The sequence below is a fragment of the Trachypithecus francoisi genome, unplaced genomic scaffold (assembly GCF_009764315.1).
Source record: "Trachypithecus francoisi isolate TF-2019V2 unplaced genomic scaffold, Tfra_2.0 Lachesis_group5, whole genome shotgun sequence".
Lineage (NCBI taxonomy): Eukaryota > Metazoa > Chordata > Mammalia > Primates > Cercopithecidae > Trachypithecus > Trachypithecus francoisi.
Window position 1 is genome coordinate 98,286,568 of NW_022681470.1, and position 22,530 is coordinate 98,309,097.

Below are 22,530 nucleotides of genomic sequence, written 5' to 3' on the forward strand. Positions count from 1 at the left end.
GTCAGATTTGTGTTTTAGATAGGTTGCTGCCAAGTTGTGTGGAAAAGGGATTTAAAGGGGGATGGATTTAGTGATGGACTGGTTCTAGTGTTAGACTGCCTGGTGTTAAATCCTGATTTTGGCTGGGCATGGTGGCTCACACCTGTACTTTCAGCACTTTGGGAGGCCGAGGCAGGTGGATCACCTGAGGTCAGAAGTTTGAGACCAGCCTGGCCAATGTGGTGAAACCCCCGTCTCTAGTAAAAATACAAAAATTAGCCAGGCGTGGTGGCGGGTGCCTGTAATCCCAGCTACTCGGCAGGCTAAGGCAGGAGAATCGCTTGAACCCAGGAGGCGGAGGTTGCAGTGAGCTGAGATCAAGCCACAGCACTCCAGCCTGGACAATAAGAGTGAAACTCCATCTTGAAAAAAATAAAATTTTAAAATCCCAGTTTGTTTTTTTAATAACTCTGGACAAGTTTCTTTAACTTTCTGCCTCAATTTACTTACTTGCACAATAGTAAAGATATGGTACCGACCATGAGGGTGATTGTAATGATCAAGATAAGGCTTGTAAAGTCCTTACTTCAGGGACTACAAAAGTGCGTAAAACATGGTTCCGGCTGGGTGCGATGGCTCACATCTGTAATCCTAGCACTTTGGAGCGTGAAAGGTGGGTGAATGGCCTGATGTCAGGAGTTGGAGACCAGCCTGACCAACATGGTGAAACCCTGTCTGTACTAAAAATACAAAATTAGCCAGAAGTGGTGGTGCATGCCTGTAATCGCAGCTACTTGGGAGGCTGAGGCACGATAATTGCTTAAACCTGGGAGGCATAGGTTGCAGTGAGCCGAGATTGCACCATTGCACTCCAGCCTGGGCAACAAGGCGAAACTCCGTCTCCAAAAAAAATAAAACATGGTTCCTGCCCTCAAGGAGTTTACAGCCTATAGAGGGATATAATAAGAACAAATAGACAAGGAATTAGAAGGGATTGGTGCTAAGACAGGGATAAACACAAAATGCTCTAGAAGCACAGAGTAGGGGAACCTACCCAATTTGAGAAGGTGGGGAAGGACAGGAAAATCCTCTCACAGAAAATAGCTTCTAAGCTGAGATCTGATTAAGTAGAAGAATTTATTTGGGTAAAGGGGTTAGATCGGGAAGGGGGTCTTCTGGGTGGAAAGAACTATGTAAAGTGATTCAGAGTTACTACATTCTGCAAACTGGGACTAATTCAGAGTAACTGTAGTGAGCATCCAAGGGGCAAGGCCAAGTTGGGCATAGTGGCAGGTGCCTGTAATCCCAGTTACTCAGGAGGCTGAGGCAGGAGAATCGCTTGAATCCGGGAGGCGGAGGTTGCAGTGGGCCAAGTTAGCACCATTGCACTCCAGCCTGGGCAACAGAGTGAGACTCTGTCTCAAAAAATAATAAATGAAGTATCAATGGTGAAGTTTGAAGTAACTCAGGTGAAGTAACACCTAAGTGGAAATTCCATACTCCACTCAGTAAACCATTATCATGGGCTAGTTGAATTGTAAGACACTTTATTATGTTGCTACAATATTTCAGGTGAGAGATGGTTAGGAACCAAGGAAAGTGATGACAGTGGGTATAAAGAAGAGTAGACAGGGCTGGGCACGGTGGCTTATGCCTGTAATCCCAGCACTTTGGGAGACTGAGGTAGGTGGGGATCACCTGAGGTTGGGAATTCAAGACCAGCCTGGCCAACATGATGAAACCCCGTCTCTACTAAAAATAGTAAAAATTAGCTCGGCGTGGTGGCGGGTGCCTGTAATCCCAGCTACTACTCAGGAGGCTGAGACAGGAGAATCACTTATCACAGGGGGCGGAGGTTGCGGTGAGCCAAGATCGCACCATTGCACTCCAGCCTGGGCTACAAGAGCAAGACTCCATCTCAACAAAAAACCCAAAAACCAAATACAAAAGAAAAAGGACTTGAGTATCCATTTGATTTGTCAGTTAGTAAACTTTTTGAGACCAATTTCAGTGGATTTGTAGAGGTGAAATCTGGCTTATAGAACTAAGTAATGTGGAGAGGTTTTGTGGTTGTTTTAGGATGGGAGCAATTCAGGTATATTTATTGAAACAGTGAAAGGAATAAGTAAAACCTGGAGCTCAGTAGAGAACGATAACCAAAAAGCAGGGTTCTGAAGAGAAAGGAGATGAAATGAGCACAGGTGGATATGGTTTAGTTACATGGTCTACTTCTGCAGACATTTGCTGAGCACTTACTATGTGCCAGCCATGTGGGGTTAGCCTAGTTGGGAAGCCAACTGAGTAAGAAAGTGGTCTCAAGTAGGACTATATATGCCTCATCCTGCTGGAGACTCAAGGTGAAAATATAACAACAGTAAACTCCTAGCTGTTTGTTATTGACTGGGGCTAAGTAATTTATAGGAGTCCTTGTCTGACAGCTTTAGTCAGACTTGTAAAGTAGGATGTTAGAGAGGTGGGAGTGTAAAAAGTATAGACATAAAAGGACATAGAAGAGAGGAGGGGCTAGGCCCAATGACTCAGGCCTGTAATCCTGACAGTCTGGGAGGCTGAGGCAGGAGGATTGCTTGAGTCCAGGAGTTCAAGACCAGCCTGGGCAACATGGTAAGAACTCATCTCTACAAAAAATAAAATTAGCCAGGCGTGGTGGCACACGCCTTTAGTCCCAGCTACTTGGGAGGGTGAGGTAGGAAGATCTCGACCCAGGAGTTCGAGACTGCAGTGCACAATTACCATGCTTGTGAATAGCCACTGCACTCCAGCCTGGGCAACATAACCAAACCCCATCTCTTTAAAAAGGTGGGGAGGGGTGGTTAGGAAGCAAGCAATGTTGAGGTTCTAGATTGGTACCATAAACGTGCCAATCCATATCTTTGTGCTATTTTCTCTAGAAGCACCTAGCTCCCTGGGCACAATAGCAGGGAAGACATCATTGTTTAGATCCTGGGTCGTGATTTGTAGATGGATAAAGTATACTAAGAAGTAAGCAAGGGGATGAAAGTGCTGGTGAAAGATTGTGTAAGGAATCTCTCTGATTATGGCTAGATAAGAAAATAGGCTAAGGAAGGGGTGATAAACTGGTCAAGCCAGGCGCAGTGGCCCACACCTGTAATCCCAGCATTTTGGGAGGCTGGGGTTGGTGCATCACGAGGTCAGGAGTTTGAGACCAGCCTGGCCAACATAGTGAAACTCTGTCTCTACTAAAAATACAAAAAATTATCTGGGTGTGGTGGTATTCACCTGTAATCCCAGCTACCAGGGAAGCTGAGGCAGGAGAATGTCTTGAACCTGGGAGGCGGAGGTTGCAGTGAGGCAGGATTGCACCATTGCACTCCAGCCTGGGCAACAAGAGCAAAACCCTGTCTCAAAAAAAAAAAAAAAAAAGCCGGGCGTGGTGGCTCAAGCCTGTAATCCCAGCACTTTGGGAGGCTGAGACAGGTGGATCGCGAGGTCAGGAGATCGAGACCATCCTGGCTAACACGGTGAAACCCCGTCTCTACTAAAAAAAAAAAAAAAATACAAAAAACTAGCCGGGCGAGGTGGCGGGTGCCTGTAGTCCCAGCTACTCCGGAGGCTGAGGCAGGAGAATGGGGTAAACCTGGGAGGCGGAGCTTGCAGTGAGCTGAGATCCCGCCACTGCACTCCAGCCCGGGTGACAGAGCGAGACTCCGTCTCAAAAAAAAAACAAAAAAAAAAACCTCTGGTGAAGAGATTTGTTTCTTTCTTTATTATTATTTATCTATTTTTAAGAGAACCCTTTATAAAGTCAAAGAGCAGATGATTTAGAAGCAGAAATGATTAACCTGGAAGTTCAGCACATTGTAGCAAGAATATAAAATTTTAGATTGGAGCCAAGTGGTGGCTCATGCCTATAATCCAAGCACTTTGGGAGAGGAAGATTGCTTGTGCCCAGAAGTTCGAGACCAGCCTGGGCAACAAAATGAGACCCCCACCTCTACAAAAAAATTAAAAAATTAGCCATGCATGATGGCATGTGCCTGTGGTCCCAGCTGCATGGGAGGCTGAGGTGGGAGGATAGCCTGAGTCCAGAAAGTGAAGGCTGCAGTGAGCTGTGTTTGCACCACTACACTCCAGCCTGGGCAACAGAGTGAGACTCTGTGTATAAATAAATAAAACTAAGGGAGTTTCTTCACATCCAGCTGTGAAGGTAGTTTGCTAATGTATCTGGAATTTTACTGTTATCTTTTGTTAAAAATCAACTTGCCGGGGTGAGGTGGCTCACGCCTGTAATGCCATCACTTCCATCACTTTGGGAGGCTGAGGTGGGAGGATCACTTGAGTACAGGAGTTTGAGACCAGCCTGGGCAATGTAGGGAGACCCTGTATGAAAAATTTTAAAAAAATTAGCCAGGAGTGTTGTGTGCCTGTAGTTCCAGCAATGGGAGGCTGAGGTGGGAGCATCGATTGGGCACAGGAGGTTGAGGCTGTAGTGAGCTGTGATTATACCACCGCACTCCAGCCTGTGCAACAGGCAAGACCCTGTCTCAATAAATAAAGTGCATCAAATTGATACATATCCTAGAGTAGTTACCTTTTTTTTTTCTCTGAGCTCCAACAGGAAACAATAGTATTTACATTTTTAACTGGAGACAAAACTCTGCATAGGAGAAATTCAAACATCAGACATACAAGGGTGTTTTTTGGCAGAGGCAACTTACTGTCAGTAAAGTCACCCCTGGGGAATGCCACCTGCTCACATGTACAAAAGGAAAGTCATATAATGATCATGAGTCCTGGTTTGACCTTAAGGTCCATGTCTGAAGTGTCGTTTATGATTAGGGAAGTCTGAGTCATCCTTAGGCTTCCTCTATTGCATTTGAGTCATTTCCTTTTCTACACACCCAAACTGTACAGCCCAGGATATTTCTTAAAAGAAATATTCAAGGCCGGGCGCGGTGGCTCAAGCCTGTAATCCCAGCACTTTGGGAGGCCGAGACGGGCGGATCGCGAGGTCAGGAGATCGAGACCTTCCTGGCTAACACGGTGAAACCCCGTCTCTACTAAAAATACAAAAACTAGCCGGGCGAGATGGCGGGCGCCTGTAGTCCCAGCTACTCGGGAGGCTGAGGCTGGAGAATGGCGTAAACCCGGGAGGGGGAGCTTGCAGTGAGCTGAGATCCGGCCACTGCACTCCAGTCCGGGCGACAGAGCAAGACTCCGCCTCAAAAAAAAGAAATATTCAAAAGTACAGAGTTTTGGAACTAAAGGGACATTTGAGATCACTGAGTTCAGTATACTCATTTTACAAATGGTGAAACTAAGGCCAAGAGGAGCATGTCTTTGGCCTGATTGCACAGCCTCTGTGGGGCAATTTTGCCTATATCAAGAAGGGTATAGGAAAAGATCCTATTCTCTAGAACCACCTGATTTCACAGCAAATCTGGATTCTGGCTTGAATTTATTTCTGTCAGAAGTAAACTAAAAATATTTGGTCTGAAAGTCTGAGAGGGACTCAGGGCCCAGGGGAACAAGCAGGCATCTGTGGTATATCCCCCTCAAATGGTTTTTTGTTTGTTTTAGACAGAGTTTTGCTCTTGTTTCCCAGGCTGGAGTGCAGTGGTGCAATCTTGGCTCACTGCAACCTCTGCCTCCCGGATTCAAGCGATTCTCCTGCCTCAGTCTCCCGGGTAGCCACCATACCCGGCTAATTTTTTGTATTTTTAGTAGAGACGGGGTTTCATCATGTTGGCCAGGCTGTTCTCGAACTCCTGATCTCAGGTAATCCACCCGCCTTGGCCTCCAAAGTGTTGGGATTACAGGCGTGAGCCACCATGCCCGGCTCCCCTCGAATGGTTTTATCTGTCACACTGGTGCCCCTGCAATGGACAAAGGAGACGTTTCCTGTAGGACCAGCATCTCTGTACTCAGGTTTTTCAGTCTTGGAACTGCTGACATTTTGGGCCAAGTAATTCTTTGTTGCAGGGACTGTCCTGTGCATTTCAGGATGTTTAACAGCATCTTTGTCCTTTACCCATTAATTGCTTAATCAGAACAATCAGAAAAGTCTGGGCCCAGACATTGCCAGATGCCCCCTGGAGTTGCCTGGTTGAGAATCACTGTGCTGACTTAAGAAAGGGGCTTTTGTTGTAATTCCAGCACTTTGGGAGGCCGAGGTGGGCGGATCACAAGGTCAGGAGATCGAGACTATCCTGGTTAACACAGTGAAACCCCGTCTCTACTAAAAATACAAAAGTTAGCCAGGTGTGGTGGCGGGCATCTGTAGTCCCAGCTACTCGGGAGGCTGAGGCAGAAGAATGGCCTGAACCTGGGAGGCGGAGCTTGCAGTGAGTGGAGATCGCACCACTGCACTCTAGCCTGGGCGACAGAGAGAGGCTCTGTCTCAAAAAATAAATAAATAAAAGATGGGGGTGCTCTTGTAACTCGGGTTTGGGCCCATTTAGTTCTTATGGCAATATCTATACTTATTCCTGCATCCCCATGCCTAACTGCCTTTTTCTCACCTTTCTTTCTGGTGCTACCACACCTTTATCAGATGAGATCCTCCAACCTCTTTTTACCCTCAGTATCTCCAAAAGTGCCACCTGGGTTGAAAATGAGAAGCAAAAGCATCTACCCTTCCCCCTCTTGCACCAAGGATGTCCCTTATTAGATAGGAATTTACATAATTGGTAAAAATAAGATATCATGGGCTGGCCACAGTGGCTCACACCTGTAATGCCAGCGTTTTGAGAGGCTGAGGCAGGAGGAATTCTTGAGCCCAGGAGTTTGAGACCAGGCTGGGCAATATAGTGAGACCTTGTCTCTACAAAAAATTTTAAAATTAACTGAGAGTGGTGGCAGGTGCCTGTAGTCCCAGCTACTCAGGAGGCTGAGGCAAGAGGATTGCATGAACTTGGGAGGAGGAGGCTGCAGTAAGCCAAGATCACACCACTGCCCTCCAGCCTGGGTGACAGAGCCAGACTCTGTCTCCAAAACAAAAGACAAAGTGCGTACAGGGCTCAGCTCTTAACTATGACTGCTATGAATCAAGGAAAGACCCCTTCCTTGAGGGTGTGCTGGGAGAGGGGGATAGATGAGAGCATACCAAGAGAATCTGCCTTTTTTGCGCAATTTCCCCTTGACTCAGCGGTCACACTTCCCTTCCCCAGCCCACACTTGTCCTCACCAGTGCCTGTATTTAGAAATGCAAGCCCGTGTTGTCATAGAAAAACAGAAACCAGATGGTTGCTATGGAGATTTGTTTAAATACACCTAGAACATGGCCCAGACTCTGGCAGTGGTGAGTAGCAATTCTTACTAGGACTTGCATTTTTCTTCCTCTTAATTTGCTATTTTCCCAACCTTTTCTATTCTTGCTACATTTTCATGCTTCTCACTCCTGCTCCCAAATGCCACTTCCCACCTACCAGTACTGTTCTTAAACATCTCCTGTGTCTCAGGAAGTCACTGTTTAAGAACAGACTTATTTACCCTTTTGAGCCATAGTCCCTTAATCTGTAATATGAGAATAATCTGTAATATGGGAATAATTACAATAAAAACTTTATATGGGGCCAGGTGCAGTGGCTCAAGCATGTAATCCCAGCACTTTGGGAGACCAAGGCAGGCGGATCACTTGAGTTCAGGAGTTCAAGACCAGCCTGACCAACGTGGTGAAAACCTGTCTCTACTAAAAATATAAAAATTAGCTGGACATGGTGGTGCACACCTGTAATCCCAGCTACTCAAGAGGCAGGAGAATTGCTTGAACCCGGGAGGCAGAGGTTGCAGTGAGCTGAGATCGTGCCACTGCACCCCAGCTTGGGCAACAGAGCGAGACTGTCTAAAAAAAAAAAAATCTTGTATGGGCTGGGCTGGGCATGGTGCCTCATGCCCACAATCACAATCCCAGCATTTTGGGAGGCCAAGATGGGAGGATCACTTGAGCCCAGAAGTTTGAGACCAGCCTAGGCCACAAAGACAGACCCCATCTCTACAAAAAAAAAAAACTTAAAAATTAGCCAGGTGTGGTGGCACGCACTTGTGGTCCCAGCTGTACCAGAGGCTAAAGCAGGAGGATCCCTTGAGCCCAGGAGGTCAAGGTTGCAGTGAGCCATGTCTACACCACTGCACTCCAGCCTAGGCAACAGCCTGTCCCAAAAACAAAACTAAAAACCTTATATGCTTTTGTTAGAATTTAAAAAGAGGGGCTGGGCAGGGTGGCTCACGCCTGCAATCCCAGCACTTTGGGAGGCCGAGGCAGGTGGATTACTTGAGGTCAGGAGTTCGAGACCAGGCTGACCAACATGGTAAAACCCCGTCTCTACTAAAAAATACAAAAATCAGTCTAGCATGGTGGTGGGCACCTGTAATCCCAGCTATTCAGGAGGCTGAGGCAGGAGAATTGCTTGATCCTGGGAAGCAGCGGTTGTGGTGAGCCGAGATCATGCCACTGCACTCCAGCCTGGGCAACAGAATGTCTCAAAAAGAAACTTGTATCATGGCTGGCAAAGTAGATAATAAATGGAATTTGGTTTTATGCTAAAATAAAATCCTAGAGCCAGGTGTGGAGGCAAGTGCCTATAATGCCAGCTACTCAGAGTCTGAGGCAGAAGGATTAGTTGAGCCCGGGAGTTCAAGACCAGCCTGGGCAACATAATAAGACCTCATCTCCAAAAAAATAATAATAAAAATCCTACTCTAGGACACCTGGGAACCAACCAGTGGGTGCCTTTGGAAATCCTGGTTTATGCTTCCTCTCAGACAGTGGGAAAAGCTATTGTGGGAGTTTCCCCTGCCATGTAGACTGATGGAAGAGCAGAATTGTGGAGGAGCAGGGTTGCTTTGTTTTGTCTTTGTTGTACTCAGCTGGAAAGCTGTTTAAGGAAAGAATCTGGTCATATGACCTCCTTTCTGCAATTGGAAATGAACGCCACAGGGAACAGAAGATATAAGACACAGAATCCTCCTTGCCTGGCTAAAATGGAAGAGGATAAAGGAAGCAGAATACTTTCTGGGCTTTTGGCTTTTACTACCGTCCTCTGACAGACTCCTGTCCAAGAGGCTGGCTGTGGTGTTGTGCCAGGCTAGAGCCTGTTCCTACTATAAAATCTGTGTGTGATGTCTGTTGAGTTTTTTGGAAAACAAAAAACTTATATTTTAAAATACAAGGTATTAGAGGGCAGATAATTCCACCCTTGGAAATAAGAAAGATTTTCTTTTCTTCAGCTTGAATGTACTGTACAGCTGTGTTTCTGCAGTAGGTCTCAGCTCTTAGTGAGGAACGAGAAAAAGGAAAACATTACCCACTTTGCGTTTCACTTCCGTTCTTTTCCTGTGAGACAGATATTACTATCCTATTTTTACAGGTTAAAAAACACAGATCAATTGAAAAAGAACTGGATGGATAACTACTAAACTGAGAATTGTTACAGCCAGGCACACTAGCTCACGCCTATAATCCCAACACTTTGGGAAGCTGAGGCGGGTGGATCACGAGGTCAGGAGATCGAGACCATTCTGGCCAACATGGTGAAACTCCGTCTCTACTAAAAATACAAAAATTAGCTGGGTGTGGTGGCGCATGCCTTAATCCCAGCTACTCGGGAGGCTGAGGGACGAGAATTGCTTGAACCCAGGAGGTGGAGGTTGCAGGGAGCTGAGATCGCACCACTGCACTCCAGCCTGGCAACAGAGCGAGAAAAAAAAAAAAAGAAAGAATTGTGGTTACTTCCAGAAGAGAATTAGGGGAGTGAGATTGGAAGTGGTAATCATAGGAACTTTAGTGCCATCTATATTTTCCTTTTTTCCAAGGAAAATATTCATGTATTAATTGTTTAATTAAAAATTAAATTTTAAGCTTTGTGCAGTGGCAGTATCATAGCCGTTGAGATTTGTCCAAGGTACAATTATTGCTAATTGAAAACGTTTCGGGCCAGGCATGGTGGCTCAGGCCTGTAATCCCAGCACTTTGGGAGGCTGAGGCAGGTGGATCACGAGGTCAGGAGATGGAGACCACCCTGGCTAACACTGTGAAACTTCATCTCTACTAAAAATACAAAAATTAACTGGGCGTGGTGGCAGACGCCTGTAGTCCCAGCTACTCGGGAGGCTGAGGCAGGAGAATTGTGTGAACTCGGGAGGCGGAGCTTGCAGTGAGCCAAGATTGCGCCACTGCACTCCAGCCTGGGCGACAGAGTGAGACTCCGTCTCAAAAAAAAAAAAAAAAAGTTTCGAACTAGGCACGGTGGTTCATGCCTGTAATCCCAATACTTTGGGAGGCCAAGGTGGGTGGATCACCTGAGGTCAGGAGTTTGAGACCAGCACAGCCAACATGGAGAAACCCCATCTACTGAAAGTACAGAAAGTAGCCGGGTTTGGTGGCACACTACTGTAATCTCAGCTAGTCGGGAGGCTGAGGCAGGAGAATCACTTGAACCTGGGAGGTGAAGGTTGTAGTGAGCCAAGATTGCACCACTGCACTCTAGCCTGGGCGACAGAGTAAGACTCCAGAGTTGAGACTCTGTCTCAAAAAAAGGAAAAAAAAAGAAAAGGTTTCTGTTGGGCCAGGCACAGTGACTCATACCTGTTATCCCAGCACTTTGGGAGGCCAAGGCAGCCAGATCACTTGAGTCTAGGAGTTTTGAAACCGGCTTGGGCAACATAGAGAGACCCCGTCTTTACAAAAATTTAGCCAGACATGGTGGCATGTGGCGTGGAAGGATCACTTGAGCCTGTGAAGTCGAGGTTGTAGTGAACTGTGATCTTGCCACTGCACTCCAGCCTGGGTGATAGAGTGAGCCCCTGTCTCAAAAAAAAAAAAAATTGTTTTCACATATCCCACTGTGATGACTTACAATGTAGTTGACATTAGCAATTTTTGACAGTCTCTACAGAAACTGACTAAAAAAAATTAAATTTCAGGCTGGCATGGTGGCTCATACCTGTTATCCCAGCACTTTGGGAGGCCAAGGCAGCCAGATCACTTGAGTCTAGGAGTTTTGAAACCGGCTTGGGCAACATAGAGAGACCCCGTCTTTACAAAAATTTAGCCAGACATGGTGGCATGTGGCGTGGAAGGATCACTTGAGCCTGTGAAGTCGAGGTTGTAGTGAACTGTGATCTTGCCACTGCACTCCAGCCTGGGTGATAGAGTGAGCCCCTGTCTCAAAAAAAAAAAAAAATTGTTTTCACATATCCCACTGTGATGACTTACAATGTAGTTGACATTAGCAATTTTTGACAGTCTCTACAGAAACTGACTAAAAAAAATTAAATTTCAGGCTGGGCATGGTGGCTCATACCTGTAATCCCAGCACTTTGGGAGGCCAAGGAGGGTAGATCACCTGAGGTCAGGAGTTCGAGACCAGCCTGGCCAACATGGTGAAACCTTGTCTCTACTAAAAATACAAAAATTAGCTGGGTGGTGACGCATGCCTGTAATCCCGGCTACTTGCAGCTGAGATTGCGCCATTGCACGTTAGGCTGGGTGACAAAAGTGAAACTCCATCTCAAAAAAAAAAAAAATTAAATTTCAAATTAAAAGGTAAGGCTATTTTATAATTTTTTTTTTTTTTTTAATTTGAGACAGAGTCTCGCTCTATCACCCGGGCTAGAGTGCAGTAGTGCAATCTCGGTCCACTGCAACCTCCACCTCCCGGGTTCAAACGATTCTCCTGCCTTTGCCTCCCAAGTAGCTGGGATTATGGGCACCCGCAACCATACTTGGCTTATTTTTGTATTTTTAGTAGAGATGGAATTTCACCATGTTGGCCAGGCTGGTCTCAAACTCCTGACCTCAAGTGATCTGCCCGTCTTGGCCTCCCAAAGGCTCATGCCCACAGGCATGAGCCACGGCACCCGGCCCTATTTTATAAAATTGTAATGAAACTCAGAAAAGATAATTCATCTAAGATCATTTGATAAATGACAGACTCCAAAGCCCATGGCTACTTGACCAAATCACTTTGCTCTGTGTACATCGTTATAGAGAACTAGGTTTGGAGCCAAGAGGAACTCCTGATTTATCCCTCTCATGGGCAGTAGGTTTGTTCTAGTGGGCCCTTGGCCTTAGCTTGGTTTTCTTTATCAGTAAAGGAGAGTGTGACCAGATCATGCCATACCAACTTGATGGCCTAGGCCTAGGGCTTGGCTTGTGAGGTGTGACTAAATCACATAACCTCAGATAAGGAATGAGGGAAGATTTAAAGCAGGATTGATAAAGGAGATTATGTTTTACACTTAACAAAATCTTAAACTGGATGTTTCAGCTGGGATATCAAGATCTAATAGATTTGAAACTCCAAAGGGAGACAGCAGATGGAAATGCAGTATTTGAAAGGAAGTTACCAAGGAACAGTTGAACCCCCTCACCCATTTCAAGAGTATAAAAAGTGAAGATAGAAGGCCAGATGCAGTGGCTCACCCCTGCAATCCTAGCACTTTGGGAGCCTGAGGCAGGAGGATCACTTCAGGCCAGTTCAAGACCAACCTGGGCAACATGGTGAGACCTTGTCTCCACAAAAAAAATAAAAAAAATAAGGCCCGGGCGCGGTGGCTCTCGCCTGTAATCCCAGCACTTTGGGAGGCCGAGGCGGGCAGATCACAAGGTCAAGAGATTGAGACCATCCTGGCCAACATAGTGAAACCCTGTCTCTACTAAAAATACAAAAAATTAGCTGGGCGTGGTGGCATGTGCCTGTAGTCCCAGCTACTTGGGAGGCTGAGGCAGGAAATCACTTGAATCTGGGAGGTAGAGAGATTGCAGTGAGCGCTGACATCGCGCCACTGCGCTCCAGCCTGGTGACAGCAAGACTCCATCTCAAAAAAAAAAATAAAAAAATAAAAATTAAAAAAAAAATTAAAAAGCCATGGGCAGAGGCTCATGCCGGTAATCCCAGCACTTTGTGAGGCTGAGGCGGGCGAATCACTTGAGGTCAGGAGTTCAAGAGCAGCCTGGCCAAATGGTGAAACTCCATTTCTACTAAAAATACAAAATTAGCAGGGTGTGGTGACAGGCGCCCTGTAATCACAGCTACTCTGGAGGCTGAGGCAGGAGAATCACTTGAACTCGGGAGGTGGAGGTTGCAGTGAGCTGAGATCGCACCAGTATACTCCAGCCTAGGCGACAGAGCAAGATTAATCCATCTAAAAAAAAAAAAAAATTAGCCAGGCATGGTGGTGCATGCCTGTAATCCCAGCTACTACTCAGGACACTGAGGCAGGAGGATCACATGAGTTTGAGGCTGCCAGGAGTTTGAGGCTGCCGTGAGCCATCATCATCCCACTGCACTTCAGCCTGGGCCACAAAGTGAGACCCTGTCTCAAAGAAACAACAAAAAAGTGGAGATTGGGTTTACAAAATAGCTTTCTTTGGAGAGAGCTACTACCATGCTGTGAACCCTATTCAATCCCAAAGAGAAGAGGTGGGTAACAGCCAGGCCAGGTGGCTGATGCCTTTAATCCCAGCACTTTGGGAAGCTGAGGTGGGTGGGTCACCTGACATCAAGAGTTTGAGACTAGCCTGGCTAACATGGTGAAAACCCGTCTCTACTAAAAATACAAAAAATTAGGCACGGTGATGGGTGTCTGTAGTTCTGGCTACTTGGGAGGCTGAGGCAGGAGAAACACTTGAACCTGGGAGGTGGAGGTTGCACTGAGCTGAGATCGTGCCACTGCACTCTAGCCTGGGCAACGAGAGCAAAACTCCGTCTCCAAAAAAAAAAAAAAAGGTGAGGAGTAATTCTGTCTTCTCAATCTTAAAGAGAGTGGCTTCAAGACTACTGAAACATTTTGTATTTATCCTTGGATAAGGGATAATCATTAGACTGTGTATGACTCATGGTAGAGGAATTTCAAGGCAAAGACAGAGCCTGAGGTAACAAAGTAGAGAGTCACATCCTGGAAGTCGCCACACTGGCTTCTGATAAAGGATCACATATACATGAATCCTGTGGACCATGTGTGGAGCCAGTTTAAATCCTACTCAAGAGAACTGTCTGGATGCATAGTGGGGCTCTTCATGTGGAAAAGACCACTGGAAAACAAAAGGATAGTGAGAGTGGTGGCCATAGAAATGGAATACATCACCTCACTTCAGGAAGTGGCCACTGCCTTTGGAAAGCACCCCCAGGGAAGCCTCTGATGGAGACATACAAATGCTCATGAGATAATTCTTAACATCAGCCAGGCCTAGACAGCATGAAGCCGCTAATAACCCTCCTTCTTCATTCTGCCCCATTCCTAGAAATATCAGTGTAGCAACAGGAAAGAAGCCAACTACCCCTCTTTCACAGAGGCGAGCTGGCTGGCTCTGTTGACCCTAGCTGTGGGGTAGAGAGATTCTTACCGATGATGAAAGCTGATGTGTTAATATATTTCTCAACCGAGAGTATGTTTTGCTACTTAAAGTGATTGCAAAGACTGTTAACTAAAGGTGATCCACATCTGAGGAAAACCTCTCCCACTGAAATAAATTGTGCAGAGACAGGGAAAAACAAATTAAACTTTAATTTTCATTACATTTCTTCAGTTGATACTTGTTAAGCATTCCAGTTACAGTCGTCTTTGTATTCTCTTAAGCACTTAATTGGCACTCGTGATATTGAGATTATTCCTTCCAGTTTGTAGTGTGCCAAAGTACCTTTTGGTTAATATCCTCTCTATAATAAAACAACTCAAAAGACAGTTTTGGGGACTTAAATTTCAATAAATCTGGTTGAGGCCAAGGAAACTTGAAATACATTGAAATAAAGTTAGTTCGAAGCTAACTATAAGATCATCTAGCTCCAGGCCAGGCACTTGGCTCACCCTGTAATCCCATCACTCTGGTATGTGGCTCACCCTGTAATCCCATCACTCTGGCACGTGGCTCACCCTGTAATCCCATCACTTTGGCACACTGAGGCAAGCGGAGCTCTTGAGCTTAGGAGTTAGAGACCAGCCTGGGCAACATAGCAGAACCCTCTCTTTTTTAAAAAAAAAAAAAAATCTAGTTCCAACGAATGCCTCCTCAGTGAATCTTTTTCACAGTATCCCTGGAAAGTGAACATTTAGTCTCTTGAATAACTCCAGTGTCTTGAAATCTACTATCTTCACCCTCATGAAAACTTCAAGAGTTTGAGGACCACTTCTTTCTTTTTTTTTTTTTTGAGACGGAGTCTCACTTTGTCACCCAGGCTAGAGTACAGTGGCCGGATCTCAGCTCACTGCAAGCTCCGCTTCCTGGGTTTACGCCATACTCCTGCCTCAGCCTCCCGAGTAGCTGGGACTATAGGCACTCGCCACCTCGCCCGGCTAGCTTTTTGTATTTTTTTTTTTTTTTAGTAGAGACAGGGTTTCACCTTGTTAGCCAGGATGGTCTCGATCTCCTGACCTCGTGGTCCGCCCCTCTCGGCCTCCCAAAGTGCTGGGATTACAGGCTTGAGCCACCGTGCCCGGCCAAGAACCACTTCTTTCTACATCAACAGCCTAAACATTCTCCCTCCCTTTAGCTAGTCCTCCTTGACATAGTGTGGACTCCTGGCATCACCTTGTCTACTCTCTGGATGAGCTCAAATGTGCCAATGTGCCTGTCTAACTTTGGTCCAGATGTGGCCTCACCAAGCCAAAAAGAACTAAACCATTACCTGCTTGCTTGTAGACCTGGACTGTAAGAGAGCCCAAGGCCGCCTTAGGTTTTCTTCACTACTTATGCTACTGACTCACATCAAACTGACACCTAAGCTGGACATGGTGGTGCACACCTGTAGTCTTAGCTACTCGAGAGGCTGAGGCAGAAGATAGCTTGAGCCCCAGGAGTCTGAAACCAGCCTGGGCAACATAGCAAGATGCCCATCTGACTACTAACAAAAACCTACAGGTGTCATGTTGGGGGTAAGGTAGGGTTGTTTTGATTTCATAATAATGCATTAATTTTATACAACATATAACAGATTAAAAAACCATTAAAAAAAAAAAAAAACCAAAACTACAGGTTGGGCGTGGTGCCTCATGCCTATAGTCCTAGCACTTTAGGAGGCCAAGGTGGGCAGATTGCCTGAGCTTAGGAGTTTGAGACCAGCCTGGGCAACATGGTGAAACCCCATCCCTACTAAAATACAAAAACTTACCTGGTCATGGTGTGCTCCTGTAGTCCCAGCTACTCAGGAGGCTGAGGCGGGAGAATGACTTGAACCCAGGAGGTGGAGGTTGCAGTAAGCCAAGATCATGCCACTGCACTTCAGCCTGGATGACAGAGCAAGACTCCAACTCAAAAAAAAAAAAAAAAAAAGGCTGGACGTGGTGACTTATGCCTGTAATACCAGCACTTTCGGAGGCCAAGGCAGACGGATCACTTGAGGTCAGAAGTTTGAGACCAGCCTGGCTAACATGGTGAAACCCCATCTCTACTAAAAAAAAAAAAAAAATTAGCTGGCCATGGTGGCAGGCACCTGTAATCCTAGCTACTCGGGAGGCTGAGGGGGAGAATTGCTTAAACCCAGGAGGCGGAGAGGCGGAGGTGCAGTGAGCTGAGATGACACCACTGTACTCCAGCCTGGGCGATAGAGTGAGACTCCTCAAAAACGACACACAAAAAAAAAAACTACAAACAAGGCCAAAGTCTTCCTTGGTGTTATTCCAAGTCCTGGCTTCCAGAGATAAACACTGTTTAATTTTGATTAAATATCCTTTTAACCCTTTTTCTATGTATTTACATGTAGAAATACATGGGACTTTTTTTTTTTTTTTTTTTTGAGACGGGCCCACTCGGTTGCCCAGGCTGGAGTATACTGGTGTGATCTCAGCTAACTGCACCCTCTGCCTCCCGGATCAAGCAATCCTCCCACCTTGGTCTCCAGAGTAACTGGGACTACAGCACATGCCACCACGCCTGGATAATTTTCGTATTTTTTTTTTTGTAGAGACAGTTTTGCCATGTTGCCCAGGCTGATCTTGAATTCCTGGACTCAAGTGATCTGCCTGCCTTGGCCTCCCAAAGTACTGAGATTATAGGCATGAGCCAACACACCTGGCTAGTTGTATGAGACTTTTAAAACATAAATGGATGGGGCATAGTGCCTCACACCTGTAATCCCAGCACTTTGGGAGGCTAAAGCAGGAAAATCACTTGAGGCCAGGAGTTTGACACCATCCTGGGTAACATAGTTTTGTGTCTACAAAAACTAAAAAATAGCCGGGTGTGGTGGCACACACTTGTAGTCCCAGCTACAGGGAGGCTGAGGTGGGAAGATGGCTTGAGCCCCGGAGGTAAAGGCTGCAATGAGCCATGATAGTGCCACTGGATTCCAGCCTGGACAATAGAGCCAGACCGGGTCTCAAAAAAAAAAAAAAGTATCACATGGTTTGTATTATTCCAGATCTTCTTTTTACACTTAACATGTTTCAGAGAACTTGCGTCTCAATATATATAAAGCTGTCTCATTTATAAGAACTGCTGTATTGTATCCTATAGTATGAATGTATCACAGCTTACTTAACCATTCTGTTGTTGGACATATAGATTGTTTCCAATTGTTTGCTATTACAATGTTTCAGTGAAAATTATTTATGCCTCTTAGTGCTATATGGGAGTATTTCTCTAGGGTAAAATAAAAATAAAAATATATATATATAAAATATTATTTTATTTTAGACAAAGTTTTGCTCTTGTTGCCCAGGCTGGAGTGCAATGGCATGATCTCGGCTCATTGCTACCTCAACCTCCTGGGTTCAAGTGATTCTCCTGCCTCAGCCTCCTGAGTAACTGGGATTACAGGCATGCAACACCATGCCTGGCTAATTTTTTAATTTTTTTGTAGAGATGGGGTTTCATCATGTTGGCCAGGCTGGTCTCAAACTCCTGACCTCAGGTAATCCACCCACCTCAGCCTCCCAAAGTGCTGGGATTACAGGCATGAGCCACTGTACCTGGACTCTCTAGGGTAAATATTGAAAGTTGCTGGGTCGCAGGGTATGCACGTTTAAAAATTTTTTTAAGGGACGGAGTCTTGCTCTGTTGCCCAGGCTGGAGTACAGTGATGCAATCTCGGCTCACTGCAACCTCCACCTCCTGGATTCAAGCAATTCTTCTGCCTCAGCCTCCCGAGTAGCTGGGTCTACAGGTGCGTGTCACCATGCCCAGCTAATTTTTATATTTTTAGTGGAGACAGGGTTTCACCATATTGGCCAGGCTGTCTCAAATTCCTGACTTCATGATCCGCCCTCGGCCTCCCAAAGTTCTGGGATTACCGGTGTGAGCCACTGCACCTGGCATTTAAAAATTTAATATGAGGCCGGGCGCGGTGGCTCAAGCCTGTAATCCCAGCACTTTGGGAGGCCGAGACAGGCGGATCACGAGGTCAGGAGATCGAGACCATCCTGGCTAACACGGTGAAACCCCGTCTCTACTAAAAACTACAAAAAAAAACTAGCCGGGCGAGGTGGCAGCGCCTGTAGTCCTAAAACTACAAAAAAAAAACTAGCCGGGCGAGGTGGCGGCGCCTGTAGTCCTAGCTACCTGGGAGCCTGAGGCAGGAGAATGGCGTGAGCTGCAGTGAGCTGAGATCCGGCCACAGCACTCCAGCCTGGGTGACAGAGCGAGACTCCATCTCAAAAAATATATATATATATATTTAATATGTACTTTTTGCAACCTAGAACTCATTGTTCAGTATGAGTTTTGTTACATATAAGAAGGGATATTATGATACCTGAGCCAGTTAACTGATGGGAGTATTGATAGCCGTAAAGGTTGATTCCAGGCCAGGCGCAATGGCTCAAGCCCTCAATCCCCACACCAAGGTGGGAGTATTGCTTGAAACCAGGAGTTCAAGACCAGCCTGTGCAAGAAAGTAACAAACACCTCATCTCCACAAAAATTTAAAAATTAGCTGGTATTGGGGCATGTGCCTGTAGTTGCAGCTACTCAGGAAGGGGAGGCTGAGGCAAAAGGATTGAGCCCAGGAGTTGGAGGCTGCACTGAGCTTTGATGGCACCACTCTACTCCAGCCTGGGTAACAAAGACCTTGTCTCTTAATAAAAAAAGATTGATTCTAGGACTGTAGAATAGATGGAACAGCATGGGATATGAGGGAAATCGTCAGCAGTATTAATTTTGCATTCCAATTTCAGGTTGACGGTACTTTGTTGGCTATCGGTGGCTTTTTGTTTTAAAGGCTTTTATCTTGAGAACATGATGTCTGGAGTTAAAGGTATTGGCATATTCCACACATCTGTACTATTCTTGAGTGTGATCACTTAAGGTGTCAAATTAAGAACCAGGCAGATCCCCACCACCTACAGTATAAAGAACCCTAAAGTAAATTGGTTGAAGAAATTAGATCCCAAAGATTCTTGGTGAATTTTGAAGTCTTCATCAGTATATCCATATTAAAAGGAGATGACAGGAAGCCAAAGTAATTATGGGCTGACAGGACAGCTGGATCAGTTTCATTAAAAAGACTAACTTGAAGATAAATCTTTTTACTCCAGCTCTTTAGAGGATCTGAAGTGACCTTGATGGACAGTGGAAGAAATCACAACATGGAATTCCTTGAATAAATATTTATTGACTTTAAATACTTTGGTCTAATGTTACATATACACAATATAAAAACTATTTACGGCCAGGGACAGTGGCTCATGTCTGTAATCCCAGCACTTTGGGAGGCTGAGGCGGGCAGATCACAAGGTCAAGGGATCGAAACCATCCTGGCCAACATGGTGAAACCCCGTCTCTACTACAAATACAAAAATTAGCTGGCGTGGTGGCGGGCACCTGTAGTCCCAGCTACTTGGGAGACTGAGGCAGGAGAATCACTTGAACCCAGGAGGCAGAGGTTGCAGTGAGCCGAGGTCATGGCATTGCACTCCAGCCTGGCAACAGAGCAAGAATCCATCTCAAAACAAACAAACAACAACAAAATAAAACCTTTACACTGTTAGGCCGGGCGCGGTGGCTCACGCCTGTAATCCCAGCACACTGGGAGGCCGAGACGGGCGGATCACGAGGTCAGGAGATCAAGACCATCCTGGCTAACGCTGTGAAACCCCGTCTCTACTAAAAATACAAAAAAATTAGCCGGGCGCAGTGGCGGGCGCCTGTAGTCCCAGCTACTTGGGAGGCTGAGGCAGGAGAATGGCGTGAACCCGGAGGGCGGAGCTTGCAGTGAGTGGAAATCGCGCCACTGCACTCCAGCCTGGGCGACAGAGCGAGACTCCGTCTCCAAAAAAAAAAACCTTTACACTGTTAAAAAAAAATTGTAATATGTACTTACAGATTGCCCTAAATTGATTTAGATTCCCACCAACCTTGTAAGACTGCCATAAGCCATTTGCTCATACTTTCCTAATACTTGATGTTAGATATGAGTGGTCATTTAATTTTTTATTTTTTTTTTAAGAGACAGAGTCTCACTCTGTCGCCCAGGCTGGAGTACAGTGGCATGATCTTGGCTCACTGCAACCTCCACCTCCTGGGTTCAAGCAATTCTCCTTCCTCAGCCTCCTGAGTAGCTGGGATTACAGGTGCATGCCACCATGCCTCGCTAATTTTTGTATTATTTAGTAGAGACGAGGATTCACTATATGTTATCCAGGCTGGTCTTGAACTCCTGACCTGAGGTGAGGCCTCGGCCTCCCAAAGTGCGGGGATTACAGACATGAGCCACCGCACCTGGCCTAGTCATTTAAATTTTTGCCAGCATGAAACATAAGCAAAAGTTATATATACACACATATACATACATGCATATGTAGAGATTATAGGTACATGTGTCATGTATGTATATGCCATTTGTATTGTCCTCCATTTTAACTGCTTATTTTGCCTATATTTTTGCTGTCTCTCCTAAGTTATTTTTTAGAGACAGGATCTTGCTCTATATATATTGCAGGCTGGTATACATGGGTGAGATAATAGCTCACTGCAGCCTTGAACTAGGCTCAAGAGATCCTCCCACCTTAGTCTCTCCCAAGTAGCTAGGACTACAGGCACACAGCATCTCAAGATCCTGGCCTCAGGTGAATTGCTTGACCTCAGGAGGTGGAGGTTGCAGTGAGCCGAGATTGCATCACGGCACTCCAGCTTGGGCGACAGAGACTGACTCCGTCTCAGGAAAAAAAAAAAAAAATCCCGAATGCAATTGATCCTCCTGTCTCAGCGTCCCAAAGTGCTGGGATAATAGGTGTAGGCCACCATGCCCTGGCATTTTATATTTATTTATTTATTTTTAATTTTTTTTTTTTTAGACGGAGTTTTGCTCTTGTTGCCCAGACTGGAGTGCAATGGCATGATCTTGGCTCACTGCAACCTCCGCCTCCCAGGTTCAAGCAATTTTCCTGCCTCAGCCTCCTAAGTAGCTGGGATTATAGGCATGCACCACCACACCCAGCTAATTTTGTATTTTTAGTAGAGATGGGGTTTCTCCATGTTGGTCAGGCTGGTCTCAAACTCCCTACCTCAAGTGATCCACCCGCCTTGGCCCCTCACAGTGCTGGGATTACAGGCATGAGACACCGTGCCTAGCAACTTTTTTTTTTTTTTAACTTTTGCACTAAACTTTGCATTTGACCCATTTAAACTGCATCTTAGCTGGGTGCAGTGGAGTATGCCTATAGTCCCAGCTACTTCAGAGGCTAACGTGAGAGGATCATCTGAGGCCAGGATTTAAGGCTGTAGTATGCTATGAATGCACCTGTGAATAGCACCTGTGCTCCAGCATATAGAGACCCTGTGTCTAAAGAATGAAAAAACAAAAGAGAAAAAAAACCCGCCTCATTAGATTTGGTCCTGCCTGCCAAGATCTCTTTATATTCTGATTCTGCTATCCAACATATTATCTCTACCAGATTATTGATGTCTACAAATGTGATAATCTGTCATCAACGTTCTTAACCATTTGTACAAACATTGAATAGGACAGCACTCGGAATAGTATGCACTAGACACTTGTAACTGAGTATTAATCCATTATTAGTTAATAGGATTCTGAGTATTGTTTGCATTGCCTCCTCAGCCAATAGCAACTGGGAGCCTAGTTCAACTGGAATGTGCAGCTGCAGGGCCCCATTGTAGACTTCACAGAAGAGAGGTCTGAGTTCTGTGTCTCAAGCCAAAAGAAGAAAAAAATTTTTTTTTTCTTTGAAACGGAGTTTTGCTCTTGTTGCCCAGGCTGGAGTGTGATGGCACGATCTTGGCTCACCACAACCTCTGCCTCCCGGGTTCAAGCGATTCTCCTGACTCAGCCTCCCTGGTAGCTGAGATTACAGGCCTGCGCCACCACGTCTGGCTAATTTTGTATTTTTAGTAGAGATGGGGTTTCTTCATGTTGGTCAGGCTGGTCTCGAACTCCCGACCTCAGGTGATCCACTCACCTCGGCCTCCCAAAGTGCTGGGATTACAGGTGTGAGCCACTGCGCCCAGCCCAAAAGGAGAAAAATTTAAATTGAATAGTAAGCAAGTTTTCTACCCATTTCTTGGGCTTTTGTCATCTGGGTCATTTCCTGTAAAGATCTGCCTCTTTCATTTCAGAACCCACAAATTTTCTAAACGCCGATAAATTGTCATTCATTCTTCAATTTTGTATCACCTAG

General features: G+C 45.7%; 1 protein-coding gene, 1 long non-coding RNA gene and 1 pseudogene across 3 annotated transcripts in view; all 3 read left to right on the plus strand.

Annotated features, from left to right (window-relative positions):
- Window positions 1-19,515, plus strand: part of ENSA (endosulfine alpha) — a 31,475-nt gene extending 11,960 nt beyond the window's left edge. For both annotated transcript variants that reach the window (XM_033197148.1, XM_033197144.1), the window contains one exon: window positions 19,429-19,515. In XM_033197148.1, coding sequence (XP_033053039.1) covers window positions 19,429-19,450 — 22 coding nt within the window. In that variant the 3' untranslated portion in view covers window positions 19,451-19,515. The remainder of the gene's footprint in view (window positions 1-19,428) is intronic.
- LOC117075088 lies at window positions 809-4,958 on the plus strand. The gene is made up of 3 exons (XR_004433838.1): window positions 809-3,015; window positions 3,911-3,912; window positions 4,904-4,958. It is a non-coding gene; the product is annotated as an uncharacterized LOC117075088 (long non-coding RNA).
- LOC117077062 lies at window positions 18,555-18,640 on the plus strand (annotated as a pseudogene).
- Window positions 19,516-22,530: the final 3,015 nt, after the last annotated feature.